This window comes from Aphelocoma coerulescens, chromosome 18 (genome assembly GCF_041296385.1).
Source record: "Aphelocoma coerulescens isolate FSJ_1873_10779 chromosome 18, UR_Acoe_1.0, whole genome shotgun sequence".
NCBI classification, from domain to species: Eukaryota; Metazoa; Chordata; class Aves; order Passeriformes; family Corvidae; genus Aphelocoma; species Aphelocoma coerulescens.
The window spans coordinates 8,922,269-8,938,775 of NC_091031.1; the positions used below are offsets into that span (position 1 = coordinate 8,922,269).

The window sequence follows — 16,507 nt, forward strand, 5'->3', positions numbered from 1 at the left end:
GAGGTGAGTTCTGGTGGAAATTTGGGCATAAGTGTAAGTTCAGGGTTCTGACATCAATCAAAGCTTTCCAAGCAGCATTTCTCTCACTCACAACAAGGTATAAAACAGCCTGAGGCTGATGCAGCAAACCTCTCATTTCCCAGAAATGATCATGCAAAAGCAAAGTCAGGACTAAGAATAGAAAAAAAACCCAAAATCCACACTCAGATTAATACAAAATCCCAGCTTTCCAGTCCCTATAATGCAGTTCTCAAAAGATTTGAGCTTGATTCTCTATTACACTTGGGTTTACATAACCATTAACTCGCAGCAAAATGCTTCCAGACCAGACCAGTATATTTTACATCCCTTATATTCATTTCATACTTGTACAGAAAATTACATAAAACACAGGGTATCCAGCCCAGCAGATTGCATTACTGGCTCAGCCACGGGCTCACTCCAGCTCCTGTCTCCGGTCTGTGCTCCAGTTTCCTTTCATAAGGGGAGGAGGAAGGAGAGAAATAAATCTTTTCTGTGCCTCCCGTGGGGCTGTAGATTTGGTTTGGTTCACTAATATTTCTAAAATGCCTTGAAACGATTACCCAGAGACAAAAGTATGATGCAGATGGTCTTGCAGAGCCCAGCCTGCCCCATGCTGGTGCCACAGATGCCATCCCCAGGAGTCATGGATCCCAGTGCCCACAGAAGGGACATGGAGAGTGACTCGGGTGGGTGACCAGCCTGGGTGGCAGGGACTGGGTGATTAAATCAGTGAAGTCTCCATTTGAGAAGATGCTTTGATGGGTGGTGTTGCAACACGCTGGTTAAAAATCTACAGAAGAGGGATAAATTGGTAAAAGGGGGCAAAGGAGGGACCCAGGAGCCACTCAGCCCTGCAGTGCTGCCCACTCCTGCCTGCACTGCTTGCTGACTGCTGCTGTCCCTGCAGCCAGCTCTGATGGCTCTCTTGGAGGGGACACCCAGCACTCAGTGTGAGCTGCTGTCCAAACGTCCTGAGGGCTGGCAGAGAGCAGAGCCCTCCTCCTCCCTGGCAAACTAAACGTGCTTTGAAAAATAAAATAAAATCCATCCTTTTCACATTTCCCTGTATTTTTACTTTCAGCAGCCAAGATGAAAGAAAAGCTGAGGTCCCAACCACAGCCCTCACCATGCTCCTTGTCTCCCAAACCAGTGCAGCTGACCAGTGCCTCTGCCCTCACCTCTGACCCCTGCCACGACTCCCAGGGCTGGGAGAGGCTGCAGAGCACCCAGCTCACCCTAGCAGGGGGCTGCACAGTTTTGTGATGCGTGGGTCCCAAACTGCCACCTCTACTGCCAGGAGGATGGTGGCACAGACTGATGTCACGGTGTCCCCTGCCCTGCAATCCACAGGAGGCTGGCACTGACTGTGCCTACACCTGGGCAACAGGTGGGCACCCCACTCCAAACTGCCCTGGCCTGGGTGCCAGCAGCACTGGGAGGACGCAGGGTCACGCACCACCCATGGCATCTCCCCTTTTGGCACAAAAACCAGCCAAGAGCCAGCTTGGAGGGACACTGCCCCTGGGCCACCGCTCTGGAGGTGTCCCCAGGAGACCCAAGGGCTGAGCTCCGTCCAGCAGCCTCACAAAAGCAATCAGGGTAAAAGCCTGAGTCACAGCCATCAGGAGATGAGAGCTGTTCAGAGTAAGTTGGAGGCAGCAACAAACCCCTTCTTGCCCAAGGGCTACTCCTTACCTGCAGAGTTTGTGGCAGGGAAGGGAGTGAGGAGGGGTCTCCTGCACCAAGGAGGGCTCTCCCACACTGGCACCTGCACAGCAGCTGGGTACAAACTGCTGGTGCTGCCAGAGGACCAAACAGTACCCTGCAGGTGTAAAAGGAGAGGTGGCCAGGACACAACCCTAATCCCTGTGCTGAAGGGCATGGCAGCCCACAAAGAGCTCCCTGAGGGACCCTGACCCCCAGCAGCCAGGCACAGCCCCACCAGAAACTGAACTCAGACCCACTGACTCATTTTACAGGCTTCAAATAAGCTTAACCAGGATTTAGGGTCACTTGGCTTCTTGTCTCCACGTTGCATCTCTAAAGACCAAAGAGGTGCCAGAGCTCACTGCAGCAGGAGGGGACAGAGAGGTTGGGAAAGAGCCTGCATGACAGTCCTGCAGAAGGATGCTGCCTTAAATATCAGAGTCAGGAACATAAATATTTGGAGTGATTCTGAAGCCACCATTATTGTCTTTGGATTTATGACATGTCCCAGTCCAGGCTTTTGTGGCCGCTGTCTGTCCTGGCTCCTGGCAAAAAGGGCTGAGCAGCTCCCTGCAAGAAGGGGCAGCAAACCAGAAACTAAACCAGCACCCAGTGAGGCCATGGGGCACCCAGAGGTGCCAGGTTAATGCCTGGCAGTAATTTAGCCCCAGGTTTGCTGGCAGGTATTGGCCAAGAGACAGAGCCATGGTCACTCAGAGCTATCAGAGCTGACCCAGCGTGTTCCAGAAGTGCCACCTACTCACTCCACTGCCCTGATCCACCAAGAGGCAACGAGCAAAGAGAGAAGCATTTTAGGTGAGTCCCTTACTAAGGGAAAGGTGCTACCAAGATCCCAGAGCCTGGGAAGAGCCAGCATGGTGTACGTGCTCCGGCCCCTGACTCACCTCCAGGCAGCAGCACTATGCTTGCAAAACCAGAGCAGCTGCCCTGGCTCCTCCTCATCCCCTCCCTGTCCCTTCCCACCCCGGCTCCTCTGAAAGGTCTCTTTATGACCAGCACAGTGCTGTGCTCGCTTTGCCCAAGGCTGGTCCCATGAGGACAGAGGAGCTCACCTGTGCCAGCACTGGGAGCCCTCCCTGCTGTCACACAGCCAGGGACGCTGCTCCGTGCCGCAGTGGGTGCCCGGCCCCAAGGACACACAGCTCCTTGCATCACATGGCTGTAAACAACAACCTCTGGATGATTCTCCAACCTAACCGAGGCCAGAGGCCATCCCCAGAGCCCAGTTCACGTGGACAGGGAGATCAGTGTCCTGTTCTTCCCTTTCCCACTCCCTCACAACCTTTTTATTCCCAAAGAGTAAGATACACACAGGGAAGACCCCAACCCACAACAGCAGGTACCCGCTGCTGTGACCAGGCAGATGCAGTTTTTTGACTCTGTGGCTCGAAGGTCAGTTCTGCAGGGGCAGATGCAACTTCTGCTGTGGAAGACACAAAACTTCCCTTCCCACAGGCACCTTCCTCTGGCTCCTTCCTCTCCCACCACATGAGGACTTGGCAGAAAATTCCCCTCCAGCCCATCCTTTTATCTCAGATTGAGAAACGTAGATGTATAATAAGAGAGAAAACTCTCTGAAGTGGCTGTAAACCCAGCTTTGAGGGTATCAGAGGTGACTTTGCTCTCTTGGAGCACCAGCTACATCAATGAGTGGCTCTAGCTTTGCCCACACCAAGCTGGTAATGAAGAGCTCTGGAAGAGACCAGCTGCAGTGCCACTTTTTGGGGACAGCCCAGGAAATCCAACAATTGAGGAGCTTTGCTTCACTCCTAGGGTTGGGATGATCCAAGCTGTAAATCGGAAAGATCTTTTTTGCGTTTCCTTTTCCAGGCATTGAGCCCTGGCACACGAGGGACCGTTAGTCACACGCTCAGCTCCCAGCCCAGCGCTCATCCTGCAAACCCTTGGGCCGGGCTTACGGGACTGATCTTGGACCTGAGTGAGACGCTCACATAAACACGAGGCACCTCCTATCTCCAGGGCTTTGCACTCTGCTCAATTCAAGGCGCATCACCCACAGAGCGCTGGGATCGTCCCGCTGGCGCGTTCCTGCTAATATTAGCCTGGGGCTGAGTCCCAGCATCCGCAGCACGCGGCTGCAGCTGCTCCCCGGGGCAGCAGGAACGCTGGCCCTGCACAGCCCGGGGATGCACCACGGCCACGTGTCCCACAGACATCCCGGGCATTCGCTCAAGGAAATTTTAAGGAGGAGTCCGTGAGTTTCGCGCACGTAGAAAAGCCTATTTATAATGCAGTGCCCTCCTGAAAACGAGCTGGGTGATGGTTTTTTGGTGGCACTTAAAACCGGGACATAACTTAGCACGAGTTTGTGTCTCGTTGAGACAAAGTCTGCTGCTGAAATACTAAAAATACCCTGCGCTGGGTGGTGAGAGAAGTAGTGTCTGAAAAGCGTGCAATAGTAAGGAAGAGTAAATAAATAAAATAGCCAGAGAAGCCTTCTGATCAGCAGTGGCATGTCCTGGCAGGGCTGGACGCTCCCCACCCAGCTCCACGGCACTGCCAAGGCTCACCCACCAGCCAGCACACGCTGCCCAAGGGAGCTGGGCTCTGAGCAATGGGAAAAACAGGGATTAAGAACTGTGAACAAATGCTGTCTCACGGTTTCTGCCAGAGCAAAGCTGCCAGCCTGTGCCCCCGCCAGGCTGTATCCCCAGACACCACACAGAACCCCTCACCACACACTTAGGGCCCTGCTCAGCGTTTCCACCAGGCACAGTTTGCACCCACTGCGACAATTTGTGTTTCAACATCACAAGGAAATGAATCTGGTGTTGACTGACAGCACTGGCAAAGGCAAGGAGGGTTTGGCATCACTGCTGCCAACTCACCACCAGCAACTGCCAGCATAAACGTGCCTCAGTTACCCTGGGACATCCCACCAGGATGAGGGACCTTAGCAGATCTCTCCTGTCTTCCTACTAGGCAGCAGATCCTGAGTGCACAGTGCTTTATACCTCTAGCAGGAAGACGAGTACCACGCTGTGGGGTTGTCTTTGTGCAGCATCACAACCAACCAAAGCCGTGAGCAGGAGCATCCACCCCGTCTGCAGCGGAGCACCACGGACACCAACGCTCCCACATCACCCGGCCTGGGCTGGATCAGGGAGGTGTGGGGCACACGGGTTGTTAACACACTGCACAGGCATCTCACCAGGTTGATTTAGCACTGCAGCTTCCCTTCCTTGCAGCTCGGGGTCTGTGCCTGAGCCCTGGGGAGCTGAGGGATCCACAGCCCCCTCTGAGGCAAAGGTGAGCTTGGGAAGCGCTGCTTCAACCATAGCTGTACCAGCCACGCTCCTGAAAACCTGCCAGAATCTATAAACCCAGGGGCAGAGCTATTATGCTCTGTAAATCCTGGCAAACCACAGCCCTAATGATGCTCTGCCCCACTAGAGAGGAGGAAGCTTTTGTCAGTCAAATAAGGGGGATTAGAATCATAGAATGGTTTTGGTTGGAAGAGACCTTACAAATCATCTATTTCCAACCCCCCTGCCATGGGCAGGGAACACCATCCCCTGAACAAGGCTGCTCATAGTCCTATCCAACCTGACCTTGAATGCTCCCAGGGATGGAACATCCACAGTTTCTTTGGGGCAGAAGTCCCTGGACTTTTCTAGTGCCCTCCCCGCAGGAGCTGCTGGTCGGTGCAAGACGGGCGCTGTGAGCATCCCCACCACAGCATCAGGCACAAGGAAGAACACACTCTGCTGTGCTGTGCTTCCTTCTCACATGTTACTTTGATCTGGAAACTAAACTTCAATCAAGTACCTGGCACTGTTTCCCTATCCCAAAGGGCCCTCACACCCGCCCCAGGCTCACTGAGGCTGCAGCTCCCTGCCTGCTGCAACACAGCAGGGACAAGAAACCAGGCAGGGATGCTGTGAGGAAAACAGGCAGGAACAGCCAGGGTGACTGGGGAGGGCAGGCAGTGTGTGACTGGCGGAACAAAGAGGGCTCTGGACGATCTGGTGTTTCTGCTCCATGGTATTTTTGGCAGATCTTTCCTGCTTGGCCAGGGGCTGCGTGGGGTTGAGGTACCCACCCAGCAGACAGGAACACTGCATCTCCTGCCCTACGGGCTAGAGATTAATTGCCTGCTTTTTGGGAAGCTGCTGCGCAACCCTGAGAGCTAATTAAATTGTGAAACAGTAGCCCAGATCCCTGCTCAAGGGCAAGGCCAGACCTTTTGGCTTCAGATGCAGGGAGCTTTCCCCAGCCTCTCCCTCTGCACAGGCAGGAACTATAAAGTGCTCCATAGACTGAAAATAAAGGCACTGTGGAGCTGCTCGGTGCCACCGAGGAACACACACAGCCCATGCAGGCAGCCCCGGGGCCCACAGCAGAGCCTTTATCGTATCCGGGTAGGGAATTACTCATTCTTCGGAGATTTAAATGCAATTGGGGCAGCGAGAGGGAAGCTGTAATTACATCAGCGCTCGCAGCCCTGCGGTGGGGAAGCTCACGCGTCCCTCAAGGACAGTCACAAAGGCGCCCTTGAACCCCAAGCACCAAAGGGGTGGTGGCATCGGGTCACCCTCTGTGTCCCAACACTTGTTAGTTCCAATCTCCCTGAGGGACGTGACTTCCCTCAGCCTCCCGCTATGCCCTCCACGGCCAACTGCAGCTGGAGCAAACCCGCAGGCTGGAAATAGAGGAGCTGACCGTGTCCAAACCCTACGACAAGGACTGCAGAGACCCCAGCTTTGCCACCCGTTTCCTGCCTGACCTGGAAGAGGAACCCCCTGTGCTCTGAGCTTCCTCGGCTTCCCAGCAGGAAAAACAGCGGAGCGCTGCTTCCCCAAGGCCAGGCTGGGTTCTCCAGGAGGAGGTGGAGGCTGAGCCTATGGCCATGCACACGCAGCCCCTGGATAAGCTTTCACCGCGGCCCCCACATCTCCGCTGTTTCTTGTGGTTTTTTTCTTTTTTTTTTTTTGCCTTTTTTTTTTTTCCTTCCTTCTAGAAACCGCTGCACAAAGCTCCGCTTGGGCCGCTGCCAGGACGTGCGAGCGCGTAGGGATGGAGCTGCTCTTCCAAAACTCTGCTCGGGAAGATGAGCTCCCTCGAGCCGATCTCTCAACGCCTGCTTCAGGCACAACCCCCCCAGCCCTCTTCTGCCTGTCTCTGACTCCCAGACCCATCTGGCAGCAGCACACTCCTATCTAGCGTATTTTCTTGCCTGAAAAAGCCAGAGTAGCAGGCAAGAAGAGGCAGGGACCCGGGGAGAAGCCACCCCGGTCCGCACGCCAAGGGGGCTGCATGGAGAGCCTCCATCAGCGAGCGAGTCAACGCTGCGGGCCGCTGGAGCTCTGCCACGGGACAACTGCAGAGCTCTCTAGGGCAGGCAGCTCCCGCTACGGAGATACGTGAAACTTGGGATCGTTACCCACATCCCAGCTACTCCAGGGCTGTGTTTGCGCCCCAGAGCTGGGAATCAACAGAAGGGCTCGCGCTTGTTTTTTTTTCAGACTTTCAGTCTGGTCAGGCGGGTGTTTTCAGCTGAAAAAACCACATAAATTAACTCGGGAAGGGCAGGAAAGGAGAAACATCCCGTAAGACCCTGCTTTGGCAGATACCACCGGGCGCAGCCGTTCCGGACAAAAGGCACCGACAGCCCTGGGAATGCCGCCTTGGGGCATCCCGCTCCTTCCAGCCCTCCCTACCCGCGGGCTGCCACCCCCCGCCTCGGCCAGGACCCCCTCGGGTACCACCGGGGCGCCAGCGGCGTGGGGAGACTGCGGCAGCCGAGCCGGGGGGAAGCCGAGCCGAGCTCGCCCCGCTCCGCCGCGGCTGCAGCTCCTCTCGGCTGAGCCCCAAAAGCGGCTGCTCCTGCCGTGGGTGCCCCTTCCAACCCCCGCGCTCCCCGGCGCGCTCCATCGGCGGGGCCACCCACCTTCGAAGTCGGAGATGATGCCCTCCAGGTGGGCGCTGACGGCCGGGTCGGCCATGGCGGGGCGCGGGGCGCTGCCCCCCGGCTCCGCGGTGCGCGCTGCGGCCGCGCGAATGGCGGAGGGCGAGCGGCTGCGGCCGCCCCCCGCCCCGCCGGGCAGCGAGCCATGCCCCCGGCCCGGCCCAGCGCAGCCCGGCCCGGCACGGCCCCTCGCCGCGCACTGGCTGCTCCCCACGCCCGTCACGCCGCCCCCTCCGCCGCGCCGGCCCCTCTGCGGGGCGGTGGCCGGGACCCCCGCCCCGCCCCGAGGGGTGCGAGGGGCACCCTCACGGCCCCCGGGCGCTGCCGGCAGCGAGCGCGTCCCGCATCCCCCGGCGCCGCGGGGCTGAGCGCCCCGACCCCGCTGTGCCCCTCAGCGCGGAGCCCCGGTCGGGGGGTAACAGCCTGGGGTAACGACCCAGCGCTGCCCCGCGAGGGGTGGGACCGGCCCGCACGGGTGGGTCACTCCCCCGATGTTCTCCAGCATTGATGAACCTTTCGCTGCTCGGTTTACCCTTGTTTGGAAAGGGACAACTTGGCCACGCTCCGTTTTATAATTCCTCAAAACCAAACCAGCGCTAGAACCAACTGTGCTAACCCACCACTGCCAAATCCGAGCAGCCTGCTCTGGAAAACCATCACTGCAGCAGCAGAAGGGGCTGCAAAACTTGCCCCGATGTTGAGCCCAGCGCTGAGCACTCAGTGCTGCCGCAGCTCCCTCCACTCCAGCCCGAGCCAGCGAGGCAAACGCCAGCCCCGGGCACCGACACCAGCCCCGGGCACCGACACCAGCCCCTTCCGCGACACTGCTGCCTCCTCCCCGCCTCTCATACACTCTCAGGTTGAGCATCTCGCTATCTGATGTTTCTCCCTTCCGGTGTTGATTCAGATCCTGCCCTCTTGACCCTCTTTTCATCCTCCCCGCCCTGTGTTTTAATAGCATCATTTTAAAGTGATGATACCCACTGAAATGTGTCCAGGCGCATCAACAGGAAAGGAAAAATGAATGGGTTGGGCTTTTAGCCCACTTTGGGTGAACCATAAAGAAAAATTATGCAAAAGAGCAATACAGTTACTGCCTGTTACTGCAGAAAGTATGAGTTTCACCACTGATGTCACCCTTTTAATTTCACATGTTCAAAGTCTGCAGACACCACAGACTCCCCCAGAGTGCACATGAACCAGAAAATGAAACCAACAGCATCAATTTCCCAGACTCAGCAAGCTCCAGGTTTTCCACACTGTCCAAGGAAAGGCGTTACTTGAAAACATGAGAACTGTTTAAATAATCTCGAGAACACACCTTTACAACGGAAGTGTGGTGTTTTAAGGTAGGTACAGTGGATTTCCTTCCCTCTGGCAGACAGCAGCGCTCAGCTCTTTCATTTCTTGCTCTCCTCGTGGTGTCAGAAACCACCGTACCAGAGCAGCGCAGGGAGGAACAGCTCTGCATCTCTCTGCATCACACCTGGAGCCAGAAATGCCTCCCCACATGATACACTGCCAGTAAAGCTCCTTGGTGTCATCCTGTCTGAACACCATCAGCTGTTCCTGGTGGCTTGGAGGAGAACAGGGATGACCATGGACCTGTGGCTCCCGTGACACTGAGCTCAGCATCTGGGTGCCAGGTCCCTGCTGTCCCCACCGTGGGCAGTGGTGGCAGCTGCCACACGGCACAGCATTGCAGAGGGCTGACCCGCCTCGCTGGCATTGATTTTTGAAAGAAAGTGTCTTTATTTTTCTCTTCCCCAGTGCTCATGTGCAGGTCACAATCCGCAATCTATTTCCAGCAGGTAAAAATGTAACTGTCAATAATTAACTTTGTTACTGAGAGGAAAAAAAAACACTTTGTTAAAAACTATGGACGACTTGCTCACTGGAAGAACAGAACCTGGGTCAGCCTTTTACAAAGTCTGTTAAACATCCTGACTACAACCTCATCACAGAGTTGTAGAATGGGTTTAAAGCAGGGAAAAAAGTGAGCTAAGCAAGACAAACTAAAAATCATTATTGTAAAGAAGAGTTAAAAAGAGCAATATGGGCAATCTGAGGAGGGACCAAGGGCATTTTTTGATGTTCAGAGTCTCCCACCTTACAAATCCCATAAGATTCAGTGTGAGAGGCCCTGCTTGGAGTTTGGTGGCACTCTCTGAACTAGGTCACACAGGGATTGGTGTGATGCTGTGATGGGGACCCTGCTTTTGAGGTCAACAGGAAGCAAGAAGAAGTAAAATGCTAGAAAAAAACCCAAAACATTGCTTGATAGACTGTGGTGGGGAGCATCACAATGACGTCTGCTGGTCTCACGGAGCTGGTGATGAAGCTCAGAGCATTTCAGCAGAAGAGGTTGAGGCAGTTTGGGTCAGTCCCAGCTCCCTGGGTCACTGCATTTCCCAAGCAAAGGCAATGTTATCATCCTGGATCTAATAAAAGCTTAGCAAATCAAGCAGCCGAGAGGAGAGCCCCAAGAAGTGTGAAATAAAATATCCGGGCTATAAGCAGGAGTTCCTTTTCATTAAAACCAGCTGGGTCATATTGCACCCATGTGCACCTAAGGCACTGGGAGGGGGAGAGAAAGATGGAAAATTACAGCAACTAAAGAATAACAAGAATATCCAGAGCTCTAACAGTAAATATTTAAAGCAGCAAGGTATGTAAACAGCTCACCCCACAGCACATACCCCAAGTGCCTGCTAGTAGAAGAGGAGCAAGTTTCCACCAGGGAGATAAGCCCATCCTTCTCTCTCTTGGAGACTTTCTTGCCCGTTTATCTCTTTGAGCCATGTCAGAGGCACAGCTTTACAAGAACATCAGACCAGAAAAATCACCCCCTTGCCCAAGCTGCACATAACCAAACCCCATTTCATCTGTTTTTCTACCTGCATCCTCAACCCAAAAGTTTACATTTAGCTAAATCCTTCTTCTAGAAAAGCAGGCAACCCTGGGAAGCTGAGCCCCCATCCCAGTGGGATGGAGAACCTGCCTTGTCCCCTGGAATTGGCTTTTGGGGTTCCCTGTCAGCACAGCACCAGTGTGTGTTGCACTGCTCAGCCAAATGCAGTTTTGGCACAGTCCCTGCTGTGCCCTTTCCAGGTGGATCGAGGAGATTGAAGACCATGAGACTTCTCCTGGTGACAGATCTCCCACACTGATCACATCACCTACACTCCCTTTGATAAAGTAATCAGGTTCTGCTCCTTCTGTCCTTGTGGCAGGTATTTTCTTCAGTCACTTATCTGGCTTTCCTGCTCCTGCCTCCCGACATGTCACAGGTATTGTAATACATTTTAATTTTTATCTTAAAAGAGATGGAACTCACTTTTCAAAAGAAAGAGGGCAGATCACATCTCTTCTGTCACTTGCTGCTCCCCTTGCTCACACAACCAAGGGTCTCACTCGCTGTTTTTACTGTACCAGTGGCCTCAACTCAAGCTCCTGGTTTGATAAGACCTTTGGGATACTCTACACAGCAGCTGCTGTCCAAGATAGAATCCCTGTTCTCCAAAGCTCTGGCTGCAGGAGAATTTTAGGTAAATATTTTCCTTGCTGTGTTACATTACAGTAGGAATATTTCTCGTTTCCTTACTACGCCAGGCCACCACGGACTGTCCAGCCCGTTCTCCTTCACCATTACTCTGCTCTTCAGATGAGCAAGGAACTTCCTGCAAAGTTGTTTTATTGGCCTAGAAGTGATTTCCTGCCCCCAGAAAGGCAGTCTGTAAAATCTGCTGATCACTCAGCTATACGTATGAAGCTAAAATTGGATTGGTGCCACGAGAGCTGGCAGATGCAAGAAACTTTAACCCTTTTTCTCTGGTTGCTTCATCCCTGGCCTCTCCTGCCCTGCAGCAGGGATGTGCCTTGAGAGCTTCTCCAAATCTCAGCTCCAACTCCTCCAGAAGCAGCCAGTGCTGGGCACAGCCTCTGGCCTGGCATGGGTATGGGGGATCACAAAGCAACCAGACTTAGAAAGTCACTTTGAGGAGAAGAAAAATCATAAGAGACAGAAAAAAACCAAACCAAACCCAAACAAGGAGATGGCACATACCAGCTTTGAAAGATCCCTTAACAGGCTAAAGCAGAAAAGGGACTTTCCTATCCAAACCCATCTCAAACAGCACCGTGCAGTTTCCTTGCACGCTGCTAAGAATGCAGTTTTTCAGGCAGATTTTCTTCCTCCCACAAGTCAAGGTTTTTCTGAACCCGACAGCTCTTATCGGTCTTGCAATCTGCTGCAGTCATGAGCATCAGGCTGGGTTAGACGGGGCCATGAGTCATTTTGGTTACCTGAGCCTTAAATTATCTCCTGCACAAAAGTGGGTAATTCATTCAGAGGATCTTCCCCTTCCTCCTCGCATTTTAATTAGAAAACAAAACTCTTCATTGATTCTGGCCTCTTCTATAAAATGCCTCGAGACTTACCCACCAAAATTACATGGAGGAGGAGCTAAATGTCATTATTATTAACCACTTAACGTTCCTACTGAGAGCCAAATACCTTCTCTTGCTGGTGATCACAGGTGAAACCTCCTTGCCAGCCTTTACGGGAAGGTGCAGTGCATGGGTGGAGGCCCCTGCACCGTGAGATGCCAACCCCAGCGTGCTCAGGGCATCACTTCAGGCAGCTCTGCTGCACCATCCCCTTGGCAGCACCAACACAGCGTCCCAGGGAGAGACAGATTTATCATAACCCAGACGAGGCAGATTTTAAAGGTGAGGGAATGGTGAGTCACAGCTCTTCTCTCCAAGCCCAGTATAAAGGCTGTTGCCATTACCTTCCTCTCCACTCCTCTGCTCCCTGCAGCTGCTGAGTTCCTGCACTGCTTCTGCCCCAAAAACCATCTCTGCTTCCAAACCCACCTGGAAGAGCTGCAGTCATCTCCATATGACAGGTAGGGAAACTGAGGGACAGGAGAGCTGTCACTCAGAATCAGGGAGCTGGCAATTCACGAGAGCAGAGCTGGCTGTGGCAGGGAGCAGTGCTGGGAGCCCCCAGCTCCTTGGGAAGTGCTGCTGTCACTGCCTGGGGACGAGGGGACTCCGGAAGGAAAATCAGACACGGTTCCCATCACCTCCGCCCATGGTTTCATGGAGATGACGGCACGAATCCAGCCCTGATTACGCAGGAATTGTCACGAAAAGAGGCTCTTTCCCAAGATTCCAGGATCTTCCTGCTTCCAAAGGGTAGGAAACACAGGGAGGACGGACGCACTTCAGTGCTAGTCACACTTCCTTTCCTCCACAAGGAAACCAAGAGCATGGGAAAAGCTAAAATAATTCAAAATAGGTTTGCTAATTTGAGATTTCTGGACAATAAACTGATTTTTTTTTTTTTTTTTTTTAATTTTTATTTCTAAAGAAAAGGCTGCCAGACCTCATCCCTTAGTGCCACGTACCCGTGGACCTGCACAGAAATGGTCAAGTATCTTTGAAGACTGGATAACAGAAAAAGGACAAAATCTGGAAGAATGACAGACGGGCAGCACTTAAAGGGCTTTTAATGAAGTCTTTGCTCATGAAAAGAGCCTCAGCACAAAGGACCTCACTGCCCCAGTAGGTCCCAGCATGACCACAAGCCACCAACGGAGGTAAAGTCACAGAGTTAAAGCGAATGTCTCTTAAAATGTATTAAATGAGAGACTTTTAGCAGCAAAGCAGAAATCACCAGTGCTCTATCGTGAGCCATCCTGGCTACTCAGCACCTCTCACACCCCACAGGAAGGTGGAGAGGGGATGGGGCTGCCAGAAGCATCACCCGCAGATGCACCGCAGGGAAGAGCTGCTGTGGGCAAAGATCACCGTTGCCAAGGGAACGAAAAAACCCCAATCCAACCCCAAATATGGTTATGGTGTAAAAGGATCGATAAGAGCGGAACTGAGAAGATTTTACCAGCTAGTGATGGGAGGTATAAAGAGACTGATGCGAAATCAAGGGAGCAAAGGGCCAAAGAGGGTTCTGCTTGTAGGAAACTAAATATGACACGAGGAAGGAGAAGGTCCCTGAACCTCCAGCTTCTCAGATATTCACTGCACAAACAGGGCACGCAGCAAACTTGGTGTTCTCAGCCTGGAGCTGAGATGCCCCAGGGAGCTGTGAGGGTGGAGGAAGAAGCACAGACAACCACAGTCCCTTCTTCCCACCCCCAGTAGGGACACAGCTATGAAGATCAAGGCTTGCCTCCATGTCGGTTTTAACCCCATGAAACCAGCACACAGAGGAGGTACCAGCCTGTTCTTGGACAGGACAAGGGATGCATCACGTGTGGTGACACTGAGCAGGGCAAGAGGAGGACCAACACCCACCCTCTCACCCTGCTAACCTGGAAATAGAGCCAAGTCTGTCCTGGTCCCACTGTGCTCATCCTTGATGGTCCCCACCACCTCCCTGGGGATTGATGGGGTCACCCTGTGCTACCCCAGTGCTAAGGTGGGAGCCAAGCCAGGGACCTGAGAGCACAGCTTGCCTGCAGGAAGGATGCTGTGGGTCAGCACCCTCTGTGCTGGGCTCCAGGGGCACATGGCTGGGCTGGGGGGGCACACTCTGCCTCCTCCAACTCTCTCCCATGGACTCTGAGCCCGTTGACCTGCAGATCTGCCTGCACAGGTTGATCTCACTGCAGTCCCATCACCTCACACCAGTGCCGTGACCCAGCTTGAAGCATTTCACGACAACACAGTGATTCTGGCTACTGTGGCTGCTTAGAGCCTGGGAAGGGAAATGCTGCCCCGAGCCTGGGCCAGGCACATCATCCCAGCCACCCTGGGCTCCTGGGAGGGCTGCGGTGTCCCCATGCCACTGGTGGAGCGGGCTGGCAGCCCACGTGCCTGGGGAGGGGAAAGGGGAGGGAAGGGAAGCACAACTCCCTGGTGTTGGTTAAACAGCAGGGGACACTTGCAGAGGAAGGAAATGGAAAGAGGATCAGGAACTGCATCCGCCTGAACCTCAGGCAGTTAAAACAAACTCAGACTCAAGCCCTTGCTCTTCTCAGTTTCACGTCAGACTTTTCTAAGAACCCGGGAGGTGCAGTTTGGGATCCAAGCAGAAAACTGACTTAATTGCTTTAATTATTTTTGAAAAATTAATTATTAATTACCGCTTTTTAACATTAAGGCCAAACAGGCAGAGAACTCGGTGTCTTGTGACAGCACAGATGTTTTAAATAGGAACAAGAGGCTTCAGAAACCTTGCTCATCCTTAATGAGTTTAACACACACACAGGGCCCTGCACGTTTCCTTTGGAAAACCTTCCTGCCTGGCTGACTCCAGAAGGAATTGCAGTGCCTGGGCCTTGAGGTAGGGAGCACCTTTTCACTCCTTGCACCCTTATGGTGGTTGCAGGGGGAGGAAGAGAAGGTGAGGGTCAGTCAGAACACTGAACCCCTTGGAAAGAGGCCATTTCCAGCACTGTCAACTTCCCAGCAGCCCCCAGTTAGGGAGAATTTGCAGGAATAAATAAACTGGCAGTGCTACATGCACTCCACTTCCAGATGTGCATGTCTCATGTTCACGTGGTGTCCAAGGCAGGGCTGGAAACTCCATCCCCACACAGCAAGGGGAGGAGGCCAGCACAGCCCAGCCCCCATGGGTACAAATCCCACACCATCCTGCCTCCCCCACACATCCCAGCTGCCCTGGGCACTGTCCTTCACCCCTCCAGTGCTCCCCATCCTTCTCCCATCACACGTGGCCACCAGCCTTCCATGGGACCCTCCCAAGCCCACTGCAGAGCTGGGAAATCGCTTCTTGCAGCCCCTGCCTCTGCTGCTCCCTCAGCTGCCTGCTCTCGACCTTTTCAACCCAAAACTTTCCAGTCATAAATATACCAGCTCCATGGCAGGAAACTTGCTTTTCTTATGCTTCTCCCCTGCTTCTCAGAGAGCCATTTCCAGCAGCTCGTGCTCCCTGCGCCAGCCCCCGGTTGTTTCTCCCTGCTCCTCCGAGATATTTCAGGCACGCAGCAAAATCTGCTGCAGCACAAAGACCCTAAAACTCCCTGTAAAGGCTCAGGAAGCACCACAAGCTGCAGGTCAGGCCTCAGGAGCAGCTGTACCTCCTGATCTCCCTGCTTACCAGCAAAGGTTTTATTATTATTATTATTATTATTATTATTATTATTATTATTATTATTATTATTATTATTCCCTTTTGACATAAACCAGTTTGATAAGAACAATTCCCAGATGGAGCCGCAGCCCCACACCCACTCAGCTTCCTCTGGGCAGCATGGACACGGTGTGGGAGCTCACTGCACAGCAGGAGGAGGACACAAGGGCAGGGGGAAAGGAAGGAGAGGAAAAATGAACACAATTTTCCTTTCCTTTTAAAGGTTTTGGCAGATGGCAGCGAAAGCACCTGTGGGGATGCTGAGGTGTGATCAGCAGCATCCCCAAAGCACCGAGCACCACTGGCAGCTTCCTTTTGCTCCAGCTCCACCACACAGGGATGGGAAAGGTGCACAAGTGGAACTGCTGCCAAGGTCCATGGGCTGCGTGCTCCTCTCTCCATGCAGACAGGAATTTGGATGCCCTGCCATGCTCATGGCTGGCGGAAACACCCTCAGCTCATCTGCTGCTGGGGAGAGCTCGGCAGGTCCAACACATGAAATCAGGCAGGATCGGTGCTGTTAAACTGCTGGGCTCCAGGAGTCAAATGGGAAAGAGGGGGACCAGCCTGGGGCACCAGCTGCCCTCAGCAAGGGCAGGGTCTGCCTTGGCTTTTACATCTCATCAAACCATCCTCCCAAAAAGTCTATTACAGCCCTCTCAGACTCGCACAAAAGACACATCCAAGGTAACTCCCCCACTAAG

General features: G+C 53.6%; 1 protein-coding gene across 3 annotated transcripts in view; it reads right to left on the minus strand.

Annotated features, from left to right (window-relative positions):
• Positions 1-16,507, minus strand: part of SEPTIN9 (septin 9) — a 131,012-nt gene that overhangs the window by 61,100 nt on the left and 53,405 nt on the right. Inside the window, exon 1 of one of the 3 annotated variants that reach the window (XM_069032973.1) lies at positions 7,664-7,786. The exons of the other annotated variants lie outside the window; for them this stretch is intronic. Coding sequence (XP_068889074.1) covers positions 7,664-7,718 — 55 coding nt within the window. The 5' untranslated portion in view covers positions 7,719-7,786. Of the gene's footprint in view, positions 1-7,663; positions 7,787-16,507 lie in introns of those variants that run through there. 3 annotated transcript variants of the gene reach the window in all.